This window comes from Hoplias malabaricus, chromosome 18, assembly GCF_029633855.1.
Source record: "Hoplias malabaricus isolate fHopMal1 chromosome 18, fHopMal1.hap1, whole genome shotgun sequence".
Lineage (NCBI taxonomy): Eukaryota > Metazoa > Chordata > Actinopteri > Characiformes > Erythrinidae > Hoplias > Hoplias malabaricus.
In genome coordinates, this window is record NC_089817.1 from 23761013 (window position 1) to 23779559 (window position 18547).

The window sequence follows — 18547 nt, forward strand, 5'->3', positions numbered from 1 at the left end:
TCACCAACCATAGTTCCAGATACAGAATATTTATGTGAGTGAATGACACAATTAATAGAATTAATAGATTAATAGATTATGGTGCGGTTATGTTCCCTAAAAGTACAGAATATATATCCTTAGATCACCTCCACAGTGAGACCGAAAGGTACCATCACAGTGACAGTTTTTCAGAGAGTAATTAACTGACGATCTTCTGACGTTAGAGTAATGCTGAAACATTTCTGACACTCTGGATTCATTTTGGCAAATGATAAATCAATTTTAAAAAGTATCTCTGGCCGCACTGGCTCAATGTCCTAAGCTGCTCCTTATGAAAACCACCCTTCAAGCACCATGACCAAAAAAAAAAAAGCAAAAACAGTTTGTCCTAAAGGTGTTGTATGGTCTGCAGTTCTGATTGAAACAAATACTGCTGCTTCCAGCCACAGCTTGTATATAATAGTGTATCTCTGACAGTTGTGTACTGTTATTTGGAATGATTTCTCGTCACATCAGTAATAATGAGCTGTGCACCGCTGGCCTTCTCTCTGAGACTCGTTTTGCTCCACTGACTCCACTCTGATGCAATGGCACTCAGACATGTTTGTGTAGCACATTAATGAGTTTAGAATAGCCTTCATCTCGCCATGTTTCCCTCCCACTCACAGAATAACAGCTCAAATTAATCTCCATGCCTCCCTTTTGATCCGTGCATATTGTTAACCTATTTCGTGAGTGTTTTGCTTCAAGCAAAGTAGCATTGAAGTTAGCGGTGTTGGCTTGTGGCTTTAGAATTCCTCTATGTGTGCAAAAGTTGGGGGATCACAGGATGATTTTTCAGCTTTTAGCTAAGAAATAGATAATCAGTTAGTAAGTTTTTAGTAAGATATTGGGTAAATTGTCAGCTGTTTTTTTGTTTTAAAATAAAACTTAAAAGCCTAAATTTTGAGAGTTTGGACTTACATTTAATAGATTTTGAGACATTTTTTAAGTATATGCACCAATATTCAGACTTTGTATATTGTTTACCCATAAATTGAATTTTTTGCTGATGAGCAAGATGAAATTTAGTTGATTTGGCAATGTCAGTGTTAAAATGCTAACTTCCTTATTTCAAAATCCTTATGTCAAAACCAAACTAACCATGAGGCTAATGTTACTAGCATGTAAAATCTAGCCAGTTAGTTAGTGAGAACATGCCAAAATGATCACAGATTTACCTCAACCCTTGAGAGATACATTTGCAATGATTCTATCTAAAAATAATTGCTTCTCTGCTAGAAAAAAATGTATCTTGAAACTTTAGTGCAGATACTTTAAGGTGGAGTATGAGCTGTTTGAAGTGTTTTTTATTTTTATGTAGGAGCTAAAATTATAGCCAAGAAGCAGAATGTGTATTTAGCTTCAACAAGCGGATATATGTTGTGGTCTCAGTGGTTGTACTGATGTAAAATTCATCCTGGATATTGTAGGAAAACCACACTTAAGGACAAAATACAAAATCTTGAATTCTGTCTAATCATCAAGTAGCTGAACCGTTTAGGTTAAAATAAATAAATAAATTGCACTAATTCGGGTGAATATTATGATTTGTTATTTGAATGCAACAATTTTTTAAGCTACAGGTCATTTTTACTAGCCAGTATGACCAGTGTATCTAGGCTTAAAGCTGGTGTGCCCTTAGTGTGCCCGAATTCCCTTATAGGAATAGTGTTAAATGTGTTATAATGAAATAATATAATATTTGACTACATTTAAGGTAAAAAATAATTAATTGTTCTTTGCTACTGGTATATTTAATACCAGATTTAGCCTAGGCTTCCTTAAAAATAAGAAATAAATTGATTGTATATTAAAGACAACATGAACATCCATAAAGCATATACAATGTACTGTCTAAATAAAGTGTTCCAGGTTTTGGAGATGGGGGAATATGGTTGATTAAATGGAGGGAAGAGGAGAGCAGGTGTTGGAGGTAGAGCAGAACTAGACAGAATTTGGGATGCCCTCGGGATTGTTCATACACTGTGGAGTCGGAAAGCTCAATAAAGTCAAGGAATAATATCAGTCTCACTGGAGCAGCTGAGGATGGGGCACTTAGGTGGAGAGACAGAAATGCCGGGGTCATTCAGATGTGAACTCACACACACACACAATAACAATGACACTAGCAAAAAACAGATTGGCCAAATGCAGCTCAGGAGGCAGGAAACGTCAGGGATGACACCATGGTAGAGGTTTAGCATTAGGATGCCATATAATCAGCTGCGGCATTCAGAATGCCTTGTTTTGGCATTGGGGTCCTGCTGTGTGAAATCGTCTTGAAATGGGTACAGCCTTCTCTGGTCTCTGCCAGGGCTAATGGTGTGTAAATCAAACCCCTGTGGCGTAGGTCTGGGTGCTACACCAGAAATGTCCAGAGAAAAGGAACTGAAGCCAGTTTTTTTAGGAAAGTACCAGCATGTTCAGGGCGGTGTTACATTACCATCAAAATAACAGTATAATCTGCATTATTTACATTTGAGTTTACTTCTATTTTACAGAATTTCTACTACTGTTATGATATCTATTACTTTTACTGTTAATATTACTTACACTACGTTTTTCTATTAATAATACAACATATATTCTACTACAACTGAAATGTTATTTCTGCTTGTATTTCTTATGACGTTGCTAAATTTGTATAATTTCTTTAACTTTTACTACTACCACTACAATTAGTGCTACTTATACTGTTTTCATAGTACTTGTATTTTTACATCTGCCTCTTATACCATTTCTACAAATTATACTGCAGTACTTCATTAACCATCAATAAGAATAAATAAACAAATGCTCATAAGACAGTGTCAAATAATGAAATAATTACTTCATTAATTTATCACTGGGTGCAAGGCAGGAGCACATGCCAGACGTGGCACCAGTCCATCATGGGGAATAACACCCTCACACCGTCAACATTAAGGTCTTAAAATCAAGTCTAACCAAAAAACGAATGAACCATGATGTTTTTGTTGCCATATTTTGCAAATGTATTAATGTATTTTCCTCATGGCACGTGATCAGGACTTCAGTGGATAAACATCTTTTGCCTGGCCCACTCCTTCTGCTCCATGTCAAATATCGGTATGTGGAATTGGTGCATTTGACATTGAGGCCATTTTTGAGCCGTTATGAAGCTCATTCACAGATGAATAACCTTAACCTCACATTGCTTTGCATATAAAATAGTGGAGTTCATGCCTGGGTGTCAGTGAATTCAGCAGGGGCATTAAATCTGTAATCCAATCAGTGTCCTGAATGTCTTACGACAGCAAATGACATTTAGAAGAGCGATGTACTGCCCCTTTCACAGCTACAGCTGACCCTGCGGTAAGTGTGAGGACCCAGATCCAATTTATTATCATGTGTGACAATGGAGTCTAACTGGACAGGACTGCATATGACTGATGTGGGAGCCATCCTCCATAAATGCTGGCATTTCTGTAGGTGATGACCTCTAGCTTTCTTAGTATTGACACATATCTGTGCTATGGTGTAACACCCCTATAATTCTATGTACCATATATATACATTCATTAGTGGTCCGTTTATTAGAAACACCAAAAGTGCTGTGCAAAATGCTGATAATTCATACAAGATAATGCATGCACATAGAAAGGGGAAAATTAAATTATGTATGATAACAAAAATATTTTAAGATATAAGGAGATTCTGAGTCTTTCCAAGACTAAAAAAAAGATATTTCCAAACCAAATCAACAAGCTGCTGATATTCTCAGGAAAAACAAATGGCTGACTTCTCCAGAACCCAGACCTCAACAGCATTGTTTGTGATGTGCTTGGAATGACTTCATCATCATTAGGAACAGAAGACACAATCAATTTCTAAGACAGAATGATGGAGGAGTGGAAACAGATTTATTATTATTACTTTAAAAAACTAAAATCTCTTAAATGAATTCGAAGCATTAATAGAGTCACAGTGTGGGCACACTACACTAAGTACTGGAAAAATTATATTTCTTTCAGTTGTTGAAGCTTTTTGGTCATTTCATGTTAAATAAAATTTCCTTTTTTTTTTTAAACTAACTTGTATTTAACAGCTTTTTTAACAGTAATGATAAATTTGACCTTATTACACTGAATGGTCACTGGGTTAGGAACACCTACATTCTACACTCATTGTCCATTCTCTCAGCTTCACAGGAGCACTTTGTAGTTCTACAGTTCCAGAGTGAAGTCCAACTGTTTCACTGTAAACATTCTTATCCCTGTTTCACCCTGTACTTCAATGCTCAGGACCTCCACAGAGCAGGTATGATTTTGGTGGTGGATCATTCTCAGTGCTGCACTGACGTTGTGGTTATGTGACCTTGTTGGTCCACCTTGTAGAAGTAAAATCAGAGACAGTAGGGTTTAAGTCCTGCTCCGGGTGACTGTCTGTGAGGAGTTTGGTTTTTTCTCACTGTGTCCACATGGGTTTCCTCCGGGTGCTCTGGTTTCCTCCCACGGTCCAAAATCACACGTCAGTGACAGTAGTTCATCTGTTGCTGGAGGGTTTGTGTTGGTGATCCTCTTTCTTTTTCAGTAGACATAGGATGCCTTTGATAAGATGCTGTTGGCTGGATATTTTTGGTTTGTGGACTAGACTTGTCAGTTCAGTAGTGACACTAAGGTGTTAAAATATCTAGCAGCCCTGCTGTGTCTGATTCACTTATACCAGCACAACACACACTAACACATTACCACCACATCAGTGTTATTGCAGCACTGAAAAGGATCCACCACCCGAATCATACCTTCTCTTTGGTGGTCGGGAGCATTGATAAACAGGCATAAAGTATGCAGAGAAACAGTTGGACTGCAGTCTGCAATTGTAGAACTACGAAATGCTCCTGTATGGTCCATGGAGGTGATAAAATACAAGTGTAGATACAAGGTACGTGTTTCTAATCCAGTGACCATTCAGTGTAGAAACACCTACAAAAATAGTATGTTGAAGGTTTAGATGATCAAAAATATAGTTACAGCATAGCCTGTGTAAGGAATTCATATGATTTTATCAGGCATATTGAGTTTTTAAACACCTCAAATGTCACTGCTGTGCTTAGAATAATCTGCCAAAATGTCCAGCCAAGAGTCATGTGGTCAGCAACTGATCACTGCTGAAAGAGTAGAGGATGACCAATACAAATTTAGCCTGGAAAATACATGAGTTTTTGTCTCAAGCTGTACATTTACATGGTGTACCTAGAAAGTAAACATGTCTAATAGAGCGGGCAATAAATTTTCAGGTTATATCACGCAAAATGTACATACAAACTAACACCCCTATATACAGGGCTGGATTACAGACCAGCCATATGTACCAGGGGTTTTGATTGTCTGCAGGTGTCTTTGGTTACATTAGATTAATTAATAGATGATGTTTTCTTTTATCAACCTTCTTTATGTTATGAAACAGTCAGTATTTTGACACCTTGTGGTCCAGATGTATACAGATATTATGTATTCTGTATTTTAAACATGGCTGCCATAGACTGTAGACAACATAGACTGGTTCATTCAAAGACTACAAAGATATTGAATTCTTCATTGCTTGTGAGTTGCATGTTTTGTAAAAATGTGAAAGTAATCAATAACCTTTTTCCTATAGATACTGATGTGTTTTTGGGTGGTAATGACTGTATGGTCCTTTTACTAGCTCAGTCTCATACTGAAAATGTGGAAAAAAATCCAGCCTGTATCTACAGTAAAGTTAGTTTAAGATGTGCCCCCTGTATTTTATACTTCATGAAACCTCCCCTTGCCTGAATAACATGATGACTCATTTCTTATAATGAGTGTGCAGTATACAGCAAAGTCCTCTCTCTCCAAATTCTGGAGGGGGACACAAAAAATGATTGTGCCCAGGGGTTTCATAGTACAATGTGTTGTCTTTGCTATAGCAAGCCTGTCAATGTAAGTGCTGTGCTGAGAATGGACCATCATTTAATCATTTGTAGCCTTAGTGGTCTTTTAGGTTGATAAATGTAGGAAGTGGTGACTAATAAATTGCGCAGCAACTGAAACTGTAAACTTACTAGTGATGGGTGGTATCCACTTTTGTCATACTGTTATACCATCTCAAAATATGAAGACAGTATACATTATTACTGGGGTGGACGATGTGCAGTGTCTGGCTGTGCTAATCCTCATTTCTGTCAGCACAGTGTTGAGTGTTTTTGAAGTGCTTGCACACACTGACTCACATGCTGGCGATAAAAACCTGTGTTTAATAGAGAAAAGTCCAGCGACTTGTGTTGGAGGAACAGAAAAGTTAGCAAATAAACAAAATAAGGCAGGTCCTGGTCAAAATAAGCACCTGGCTAGCTAGGTTTAGATAAGTAAGCTAACAAGCTAACTCTGGCTTAAATCACACACATTTATAGGATTAAGTCTGTCAGCACAGTATTGAGTGAAGTGTATTCAGAGTGTTTTGTCTGATTTTAGCTTCCTTCCTCTCTCATTTAAGCCACAATTGGTGCTAAACCCACAAATATGGTGGGTTACTGGACTTGTGTTTTCTTTCACACTCGTTTTCAGAGCGTGATATCACCAGTCAGCGGACTCCCACAGAGCCCCCTACATGTGGCTTTTTTTTTAATGCATCTAAATTGCTTAATTTTGCCTTGGCTTTAACTTGATCAGACACAGAACAAACACACACCATGTCACAGATGTGAAATACCATCCTCATTTTGAGATACTGTCCATATTGATATTATGTAGCTGAAGTTGTGTGCCAGGGTCTGGGCACCGTTGGTCAAATTAAATCACACAAAACATGTAATGGAAACTAGGCATTCAACCTCTTACCTATGACCATATAAGAAAGGTGTTTCTAAATGGCCAATGAGTGTAGACATAAGGTGCTTTGGCCACTATGTGTATAACCCCAGAGCTGTTCCAATTATAACTAAATAGACAAAGACATGAAGACTCTTCATGTAGTAGTCTCATTTGTCCATGATACCTTGTATTTAGAACCTGTGGTTTGAAATTAATTTTAAATTATTTGTATACTTATTTTTGTATGTATTGCCAGCAAGCAACTTTAGATAAGCCAGCTCCAAACTTGTGCTAAAAAGATGAAATGACTCAGAGGCTTTTTTTGCGTCTGTGGTTTATATAACCCCATAGTGTCAGAGGGAAGCATCCAGCTCTATAAAAGGGCAGTGCACAACATGGAGATATTGTTTATGAAGTGACTGCCTTTATCTTCGAATCTTCATTTCTAGAAACCTTTATTTCCTCCAGCAGAAAGGCACACAGTCACACTTTTGGAAGACGAATGTTTCAAATGAACATTTAAAGCTGCAGAGCTCCATTAGCGAGAGCATGAATCTGCACTTGTTTTCTGATGCGCAGGCTTTTGAAAGGCGCTGATGAGATGAATAGTGGCAGTGATGGTGAGTGCGAGGCAGTTTCCGATCATGTGTTTGCCTCTTTCTCTCTCTCTCTCTCTCTCTCTCTCTCTCTCTATTCCTCTTCCTTCAGACAGCAATCAGTCACGTCTTCTGCCAGATCGCCTTCACTGTCAGTGCTCTCTCTCTCTCTCTCTCTCTCTCTCTCTCTCTCTCGACATTTCAATCACCTCTCAGGGCGTCTCTATCGGGGAAAAGGAAAAAAAAAGCAAAAAAGCATCTGACTAACACAAGCCCAGCTGGAAAGAGCAGCCCACTGACTCACTGATGATACGACACACTGTAATGTCAAAAAGCCAACACCACATTTCCATTCAGCTCATCACTGCAGCCACACAGTGCAGCCATGCAGGACCTCAGTCCCTGATTTATTTATTTTTTTAAGTGCATCTGAAAGGGTGTGGAATATTTTTGTAGGAAAACAAATTTAGTTCTAGCAAGGCCCAGGTAAAAGTTGTGAGCACAATGCTATCATGGGGCGGCACGGCGGTGCAGCAGTTAGTGTCACTGTCACACAGCTCCAGGGACCTGGAGGTTGTGGGTTCGAGCCCCACTCAGGTGACTGTCTGTGAGGGGTTTTGTGTGTTCTTGATTGTATCATGGGAGCAGATAATATCAAGTGAGCAGTCTCAATGTTCTTATGTGTTGTAACTAGTGTACAATGTTTTATTTAACTCAGAATAAGGTATTTTTATTTATTTATTTCTTTATTTATTTCTTTATTTGATGCTGGTGAGTTCCATGCTACTACGTGTGCACTAGATTCTACAAGGTGGACACCAGATACTACAACGTGTGTTGCACCTGATACTACCAAATGATACTGTCAAGTGAGCACCTGCACTCCAAAGTGAACATCAGATACTATCATGTAAGCAACCGATGCTAACGAGAGCACTATCCAGTATCCTGCGTATTAACCCAGTGTGTATATATACTGAACAGCAGTTACAATACATTCTATAGTACCTTTATAAGGTCATATATGCTGTCAGACCTCAGTAACACTAGCAGAATAGTCTGTAATATAGCATGCACCCAATCAGAGCTAATGGTGATGGATGTGTTGCAGTCCTATTAAATATGGTATCTGCGTGCATAAGCAGAACTGTCACCTGTGGCAAAACATGCATTGAATTCACATTTATAGGATTCCTGCCCAAAGCAAGAAAGTAAAATTGCCATTTTGTAATATGTAACAGAAACATATATAAAAGAGTGTTCACCACACATAATCTCTTATTTAAATATGTACTATCCTGCTAATCGTTAAACTAATCACTGCTGATTAGTCCAGAAATATTTGAATAAATGTAGTCTTTCTCTTGGACACGTCAACATGCTGAGAGGAGAACACTTGTGTCCCGATTCTGTTGTGTTAAACAGCCTTGTTGGCCGGAATCGTTTGAAGTGCCAGGGGCCGGGAAGGTCAGAGCAACAGTCTAACACAGAGCACCCCTCACATTCACCCACCCACACACACACACACACACACACACACACACCCCATATGGACACTTTTGAACAGCCTATCCATCTACCAACTATGTTGTTAGGCTGTGGGAAGGAACTGCAGCGCACATAGAAATCCCAAACAGACACAGAGAGAACACAGGAAATTTCTCACGCACAGTGACCCGAGGTGGGAATTGAACCCACAATACCATGACCCTAGGATCACTAAGGATTCATTTTCACAACATTAGACAACTGTTTCTTAGATATTTATGCTTTAAATGAATGTCTCTTCACAAGATCAAGCCACTAGAGTAAATCACTAGAGTGCTTTACCCACATTTTTGTTTCAGCTATATTTCATTTTCAAAGTTTCTAGTGCAGTTGCTAAAATTATATATAAGTGTTTGCTTCTCCATGTTGAATGGGTTTGGCATTCGGTGTTATCCACTGTATTCAGTAGGAATAATTCTACACAGAAACTAGCCACATCCAGTCAACAGCATTTCATTCTCAGTGAGATGGTAGCCTGCTAGCTAAAGTGTTGGCTGCTGTATTTAGCATAAATGTGCGTGTGTTTGTGTGTGACCCTTCTGCTCTCTCTTCATGGCTCTAGGACTGACTGTGGGATGTATGCTGGACAGATGGAATGCACTGGAGCTGAGGATCTGACCGATGAGGAGAAGGAAATGATCAACAGCGTGCTGGCCCGCGCTAAGATGATGGAGGCCATGGAGCAGGAGAGGATTGGGTGAGACCTGCTGAGTAGAAGCCTGACTCCTTTTTCTGCCAGTGGGGTACCAACTATCTCAATAAATTTTGGGGAACAACATAAATGTTTGGTGTTTGAAATGTGCTTCTAGCTAAAATGCAATTCATGCTTATATTAATGAGCTAAAAAAATTAACACCACCTGCTTAATACTAGTGAGTAGAGGGAGTCTGATGATCTTGGCAATGTTCTGAGAGGAAACCCTGGGTCTGGGAATGCATGCTGACGACAGATTGACACGTCACTTACCTAAGCATTATTGTAGATTAGCTACAACCCTTCGTAGCAATGGCATTCCCTGCTGGCAGTAGGAAAATGCACACTGTCATTCAGGACATATTTTTTTCTTAATGGTTTCAGAAAAATTTATGAGCTTAAGGAGTTGCCTCAGATTCCCCAGATCTCAGTCTAAATCTAGCATCTGTGTGCTGTCACCTCTAGTACAATCTGTGCTGGTTGCACCTGGCAAATTACAAGATTTAAGACAGGCTCTAATATTGTCTTTGTATCTTGCTAGATACCAGAGGGCTCTGTCTGTCTGTCTGTGTCTGTGTCTGTGTCTGTGTCTGTGTGTGTGTGTGTGTGTGTGTGTGTGTGTGAATGCATTGTGAATAGATCTGCATGTTTTACTTCCTTGTTGTTGATGAGAAAATGGAGGACAAACAGCTGTGAAATACAAGATTAATTTGGAATATTATGTGGAAAAGCAAGATGTTTATGACCACTGAAGCTACATCTGAAAAGGTGTCTTGATTGGATGTAAACATAGCAAAAAAATAAGGAAATTTGTGTTTGGTACATTATTTCTTTGTTTTAACAATGCTTTTTGGCTTTAAATCTTATACCATTGGAAATTCTGTTAATTTCTCTTTTAAATGGTGCCACATTCGTAAGGAACATGCATTTGTGGGATGAGCAGTAGAGCTGAGTATATGGGATGCACCAATGAAAAATTTGCCAAATCCCTCCTGCCAATACCAAACAGCTTGTTTTGTGTGATGGTGTGGGGCGGCATCTCCCTCACTGGAAAAACAAGGCTTGTCATCATTGGAGGTAATCTCAATGCAGAGAAATATCGAGATGAAATTCTGCAACCAGTGGCTCCATCAAACAATGGGATCCATCCCACAGCAGCGTGTGATCAGGCTGGTGACCAGCATGAGTGAGAGGTGCCAGGCTGTTGTGGTTGTGTATGGTTCTTCAACACGCTACTGAGGCTCCTGTTTGTTAAATTAATAATTGGTTAAATTGCCAATACGTCTAGTTTCTTCAAACTTCAATCATCCAGTCCACCACACACCAAACAAGTCAATGACAGAATAAGCTGTTTGGCTTTGGCAGAGAGGATTTGGCAAATATTTCATGGGCCAACCCACATCCTCACCTCTACTGCTCATCCCACAAATGTATATTTCTTACAAATGTGGCACCATTTAAAAGGGAAATTAACAAGCTTTCCAAAGGTATAAGATTTATTGCCAAGAAGCATTGTTACAACAAAGAAGTAATCTACCAAACACAAATTTCCTTACATTTGTGCTATGTTTATATAATATGGTCATGATATTTAGTCGACTGTGGACAAATGTATGTTGCACTGCTGATGTTATGACACAGAAATTCAGTTTGCACAATTCCAATTTGGGGATGTGAGCCATTACCTCACAGCTGATAAATATATGTGAAGCCGAAAACATGATCTGGCTCATTGTTTTAAGGTACGAAGCAATTGTGTATATTTTCAGCTTTTCCATTAAGCTATTAATTAATTAGTCCTTACTGCTAAGCTTGTGATGGAGAGAGAGAGAGAGAGAGAAAGTGAGAGCACAGATGGTAATAGGGCTTCTTTCACACCTCTGTTCTCAAGTGGCAGAGGCGGCAGTGAAAGGCTCTGTGGAGTGATTCAGCACAAGCACATATGTCTAAGTGCTTCAGCTTGCTCGTGCATTTACGCTCCATTACAGCCAATGAAGTGTCAGAGGTGGAATGCTTTGCAGGGCAATAACGGTGCAAATTAAACAACAGCTTTGCATCCATCTCTCTCCCTTGATTTCTGCCCCTACCCCCAGGTCCTCTTGCATCCCTGACCTCAACACTTAGCTGGCAAAATGTACAAATTCTCAGTTCCTTCTATCCAGACCCAGCCGTCCAGAAGTAATTCATGAGTGGTATGTCCGATAAACACAGAGGAGGGGAAGGTGATGTTGATGAGGTGCGCACACAGACAGCAAAAAAAAAACCAGCTACATAAGAAACTAAGCAAGTAATGTATTTAATCTTACAATCAGGAGAGAATCAAAAGGTTCATGAACAGAAAGGTACCTATTATTTATACCGTCATCCCACAATGTAGGTCCTGATAACACTTGACATTAACATTTAATCACTTTGATCTGATCATGGTGGTCTAATCATCATCCAGTCAAGACACCTTTTTAGATGTAGCTTCTGTGGTTTTACGAATCCTGCTTTTCCACATAAGATTCCAATTTAACCTTGTGCTTCACAGCTGATTGTCCTCCATTTTCTCAGCAACAACAAGGAGGTAAAACAATAGGAAGATTATGGTGAGACAGTAAATGTGATCACACTGCATTGTGTTTATACACACAAGCAGATCTGATCACAGTGCACAATGCATTTATACACACACACACACACACACACACACACACACACACACACACACACAGATCCGATTACAATGTGTTTGTGTGCACAGAAAGTTCCAGTCATAAGGTGTTTATATACAAATGCAGATCAGATCACAATGCATGCTGAACTACCTTGGGATGAAAAGCCACTGTAGGCCATAACATTCCAATCACAAACATGATTGAACTTATCTTAAATGATTATATAGGCAACATTCAGAAAGAGGGCTTTTCCACTGCATGGTACCTACTTGACTCAGCTCAAATCTGCTCAATTTTTTGCTTTTCCATTAGACAAATTTGATACCTAGTATATGGTACACTGTAGAGAACTGATTGGTCAGAGATGATTTTTGGTACTGCAGTTAGCCGTCTCTCAAGTTTAGAGACATTTCCACTGTAAGTGATTTGAAACAGCAAAAATACCCACCTGTGGGGCAGGAAAAGCACAATATCCTCATTTTAGTTTGTGCTTTTCAACTTTTGGAGTACTCTCTATAGTCTAAAAACTCCAGATGCTTTTGCTATGAGCAGAGAAAGAAAGCCTAGCATATCGGACTGAGATACTTTGTTTTTTACTCATGTACAGACACAGGGCTTCATACATACATCTAATGTGCATGCAAACGGACTAGAGAGCAAGCAAATCATCAGGAAACATCTTCTGAATTTTATAAAATGATTTTTTGATAACAATCGTGAACAACTTTTAATTTTACCACTGTTTCCATACACACGGTTCCTGTTAGAGATTGTGTTTTGTGATGTCACCCACTACATTTCAGGGGGTAGAGCCAATGTGGTGGAAAAGAAACCAGGTACCAAAAAGCGAGTAGAGTCGAGTAGGATAAATACCATGCAGTGGAAAAGCACCAATAGATATAAAAAAGGACACGAAGAATAATTGGAATGGCAATGCCCCAATAGATAACCCTTAAGCACTGTGCTAGTTCTAACTATTTTAACAAGAATGTTTACATTTCCAATTGGGAGAAGATGTCCTAAACCTGTCCTTTCTGTCAAATCCCACAGGCACCTGGTCAGTCGCCTGGACAGAATGAAACAGACGGCCTGTGGTGATGGCCATTTGCGCTGTCTGCTCTGTGGCCAACAGTTCGGTGTGATGGGCATCAACTCTGTCATGTGTGAGGAGTGCAAGAAGGTAGCCAATCTAGAAGCTTTAGGAGCCTTGCTAATGATTATGAAAAATGTGCATTTGGGGAACTGGAGCTCCCCCTAACTCACACATAGTGAAATATTAATTCAAAAGTCAATTTTTGTGGTATACCAAAAACATAAGTCTGAACAAATATGGTAAAATAACTCGTTCTGATCTTCTGCTCTGAATTCAGACACTTTGGAACTGTCCCATCTTCTTGTCTGAGTTTCTCTAGTCAACAACCTGGACTAGTGCTTATGTCAGAGGATGAAGATGGAAGGAGCAAAGCAAACAAAATGAGCACAGAAAAATAAGTGTACTGGTTAAATATAGTGAAAATGTCAACAAAGAACAAAGAGAACCAAGCGAAAAACCAGCGTTTCTGTTCTTCGCTCCTTACTCCTGGGCTCTCACGACTGAACCGAGCTGGGACTCCCCATGTCAGAGATGTTTCATTAAGACCCCAGAACTTTGTTCACTTGTGAGAAAAGGGGTAAAATATGTCCCATTTAAGTCTGAAAAACACTTTTTTTTGCTTGTTTAATAGGTACACTGCCACCATCACACACAAACTGGATAAGGCCATACATCATCTGACTGTGGTTATAACTTGCTGCCAAGCTCAAACTCGCATGGCTGCAGTTTGTCCACACTCTGATGGACATGATAATGCACCATGTCACGCCAAGTCATGAATCACTAAATGGTTCTGGGAATGTGACAGTAGTGTTGTGACTACTGTTAGTACACGCAGGCCCACAATATTAGGGTGACTAAGCCTATTTATAAGCTATTTTATGCAATTTTGGACTGTACATACTGATATTACAGGAACTGTCCAGTATGGTCATTTCTTCCTGGAACAATATCCTACAACATGTGTATTCTAGATCCATCCATGCATGCTTTTGTGTGTATTTTGGGGCACAGTAAACTATTAAGTATTGTCATAATCAGTATCAAATGTCATATGTGAGCCTCATGCTTCATAAATGACAACAGAAAGCGATTGTTCTGAACACCCCCTGATTTCATTAGGTTCTTCTAGATTTTGAACACATTTCCCCAAATATTGAGCTGTGTCTTCCGACCTCTGACCACGGGCATGCTGACATTCTGTCCCTAAACTTATGAATATAGGGAGTTGAGAATGTACAGTGAATTGGGATCTTATTATAGTAGAATCGTGTTTTATTAGATATTTCCATCTGTTGTAGGACCACAAGTTATGGTTTGCGTTCTGATCTGTGGCACAGAGATTTACAGAGCTACAATTATATAAAAATCTGAGGTTTTCAGGATCTGAGGTTGTTATTTGTGTTGAAATTTCATGATGAATGAAGCAATAGAAGCAGTCCAAAATAAATTCTAACAAAACCTCACTCTTTTAAAGTTTGCAAGTTGAGAATTTGAGCAAGTTGTTATTTTTGGTGAAGTTACTTTTTGGAGATAGAAGGTTAATGATAATTGATCAATGGCATTGCAACTTGAATGAGAATCCTCAGATCAAGCATCGTTTCCCCGTGACTGAATGCACATGCATGCATATGTGGGTCATTATCTCATGCGAATATGAGTCATGTCAGGGCACATTAATGTTCACACTGGATATAAAGATATAGGTCATTTAAACACACACTTATGAGAAGCACTGAGGTGGAAGAATTAAAGGACAAACACACACACACACACACAAAAACTGAATTTAATTAAACAAAATTTAGGATAAAACAGGATTTGAGCCACGTTACATCTGTAAGGTGAATGCACTGAATGCAATTAATTATAAACGTGGACAATTCAGTCGTATGAGATTTACTGTGTCAAGTGCTCCAACATGTGCTGTAGCCTCCGGGGTGCACACAGACTTAACAAAAACATTAAATTTACAAATCTAAAGATATTGCACATATCAGCTCTGCTGTATTGCTCTGTGGTGTGTTATGGAGAATGATGCCATCTGAACTGTGTGAGTAGATTTGCACCTGCACAGCCTCCTGAGGCCTGTGTTTGTGTGTCCTGATATGTGTGTCTTCTCCCTTCATTCCTGCAGCATATGTGCACCAAGTGTGGCATTCGCAGCTACGGTCGCTCCACTCCGGTTTGGCTTTGCAAGATCTGCAGCGAACACAAGGAGGTGAGGAAACTTTAAATAACATCAGCCTCGGACTGGTGGGGTCAGACAATAAGCACATATTTCAGCAGAAATAATGACACAAATACGTGTTGAGCTTTGGTTTGGTGTGAAGAAGTCCTGATTAAGCCATGATTATTTAGTGTGCAAATGGCAACTATGGATCTATCAGTTGTCCTTGAATATATGCTAACTAGGTCTTTGGTCTGTGTTTGATTAAAGCAAGGGACAGAAAATGAAACTTCACTCCACCATGTGGGCGCTGATAATAGACATCTTTAGTGAAAATTCCGTACATATACCTGATACTCAAAACATACCCTTTCAGTTACTGCCAAATGTGAAATAGTAAGTAGTTAGTTATTCAAAGGAGCAATCTGTAATTGAGGAAAGTTGGAATTACACGAATGAGCGCAAGACTCGTTTTTGGAACTTAATAGCTAAAGAAATGTGCCGTAATTAATATTTTTTCGCAGAAAAAGTTTACATAATTTCACTACACCATCCATCTACCTACCCTTGCAAAAGATAATCAAATATTTAAATAAGCCACTCCCATGTTGGACTTACCCTTTACACCATGATGTGTGACTAGAGAAAGGCTGATATTGTCATCCTTATCAATATTTCCCTTCCACATTAAATATCATTTTAAGAGGCAGATGTTTGCTTTTAATTACAAATTTTTTTTGTTCGGAGGAGTTGATGTGTTCTCCCTGTGTCCGCATGGGTTTCCTCCGGGTGCTCCGGTTTCCTCCCACAGTCCAAAAACACACGTTGGTAGGTGGATTGGTGACTCAAAACTGTCCGTAGGTGTGAATGTGTGAGTGTGTGTTGCCCTGTGAAGGACTGTCGCCCCCTCCAGGGTGTATTCCCACCTTGTGCCCAATGATTCCAGGTAGGTTGTAGACCCACTGCGACCCTGAACTGGATAAGGCTTACAGATAATGAATGAATGACTTTTAGTTCCATTTTAAATGGTTCAGTTGACAAGGATAATATTGCAGTTATTCAAAAGCTTCCCATCTGAATTTTCTGTCGCACCTTAAAAAGTGACTATGCAAGGCTGAAATTAGCTTTTGAAAACATTCTTCAGTATGGCATCAGATCCATGTCAAAACCCACCAGTGCGTAAAGGCACTTAATGCGAGGAAGAATCACCGCTCATGAGGAAAAAAACACTACTCGAGTGGAAGAAAAGACCTTGCACTAGGAGAAATACAATTGCGAGATTATAATATGATAATTACTCCCCCGTGGGAGAAAAATATTTATTTATTTATTTACTATTACACTTATTTAACACCTTGCTAGATACTCAAGGACACTTTTCAATCAACACTGCACAGAACACCATTCCATTCACTACTGAAATCAACACACAGTGGCAGAGAAATGGCAGCTAGATGTGTACAGCGCACTCTCAACCAGGAACAACAATCCACCTGGAGGACTGCATCAGACACTAGGGGATTTACCCAGGATAGAGTGACCCATATCTGGGCCTAAACACATACAGAGATTTACTGACATACACACTCATTCACACATACCAGGACAGAGTAGCCAACCTCCTAACCTCTAGTTTTTTGGACTCTTGGATGAAATTGGAGACCCCCGAGGAAAACCATGCAGACACAGGGAGGACATGGGAAAAAAATATAAAACCAACTGGCCCCTCGAGTAAAATATGTTTTGCTTCCTTAGATAACAGATCAAACAGTCAGATAAACTTAGATTATAACTGGAATTAATTAAAGGGGACATATCCTGAACACTTTTTTGTATATCTATAGTGTCAGATATATCACAAACTATAAAATAAAACAACACACACTGTTTTTTCATGGTCTGTCTGAGTCACAAAGCATGGGATCAAACAAGATGTTCCGATTTTACTCTACGTATTAATTAATAAGGGGAAACATTCCAAATAAACCCCCATTTCCTCTGAGTATCTCCACTCAGGCGGCTGGTCCAGTTTATATGAGCTTACAAATGTAGGGTTAAACCACATAAACTGACAGGATGAGATCAGAGAACTGAGACCTGAGCAGTAACAAGAACAAAGAGGAACGAACCCTGAGTAAAAGCTGGCAAAAAAGAGAGCTTTTGTAGTGTGCTTCTCAATGCTGTTCTAATAGGGCTCTGGTGAAATGCGTGGCTCATTACATTTGAAAAAACAGGTGCTGAAAACAGTCATTCAGAACATGGCTGGTTAGACAGGCTGAGAAGTGCGCCACTTTATTTCACCTTTGTGGTATTTTGACCAAAGCATGTCAACATATAAACATATAAAATGGCACCTTTAAAGTAGACGTCTCACTGAACTGAGCTGAGCACTATGCATCAAACAAAAAAAAAAAAAAAAAAAAAAAAAAGGAAAAATAAAAGAATTAGAAGCACTGAGAAAGAAAGTTACACAGTGTACCAGTCTGGAAAGAGTTACAAAGCCATTTCTATGGCTCTTGGACTCCAGTGAACCGTAGTGAGGGCCATTAAATCCAAATGGAGAAAGCATGAAACAGTGGTGAATTATCCCAGAAGTGGCTGGAGTACCAGAATTCCTCCAAGATCACAGTGATGATTCATTCAGTAAGTCACAAAAAAACCCCAGATGAACATCTAAGGAACTGTAGGCCTCACTGACCTCAGATCAGGTTAGCTTTCAAAGATACACCAGATTTGGTATTGTATACATGGGAGAGTTGCAAAGGAAAAAACCTCTGCAAATCAAGAGAACCATAAAAATGCATGTCATATTCCCCACATTGATGACACCAGGCTTTTTCGTAATAATATTCTGTAAATTGGTCACAAGTAGGACAAAGGGATCCCTATAAAGCTACAGCAGAAAGTGTACACAGCATCCCACAATAAAAACCTGCCAGCAAAATAAGGTGGCGGGTATGTGATACATT

The 18547-nt window shown here is 39.3% G+C and overlaps 1 protein-coding gene across 3 annotated transcripts in view; it reads left to right on the forward strand.

The window, feature by feature from the left end:
• Positions 1–18547, forward strand: part of rph3aa (rabphilin 3A homolog (mouse), a) — a 47086-nt gene that overhangs the window by 13599 nt on the left and 14940 nt on the right. For all 3 annotated transcript variants that reach the window (XM_066650849.1, XM_066650850.1, XM_066650851.1), the window contains exons 2-4: positions 9525–9659; positions 13366–13495; positions 15546–15629. In XM_066650849.1, coding sequence (XP_066506946.1) covers positions 9525–9659; positions 13366–13495; positions 15546–15629 — 349 coding nt within the window. The remainder of the gene's footprint in view (positions 1–9524; positions 9660–13365; positions 13496–15545; positions 15630–18547) is intronic.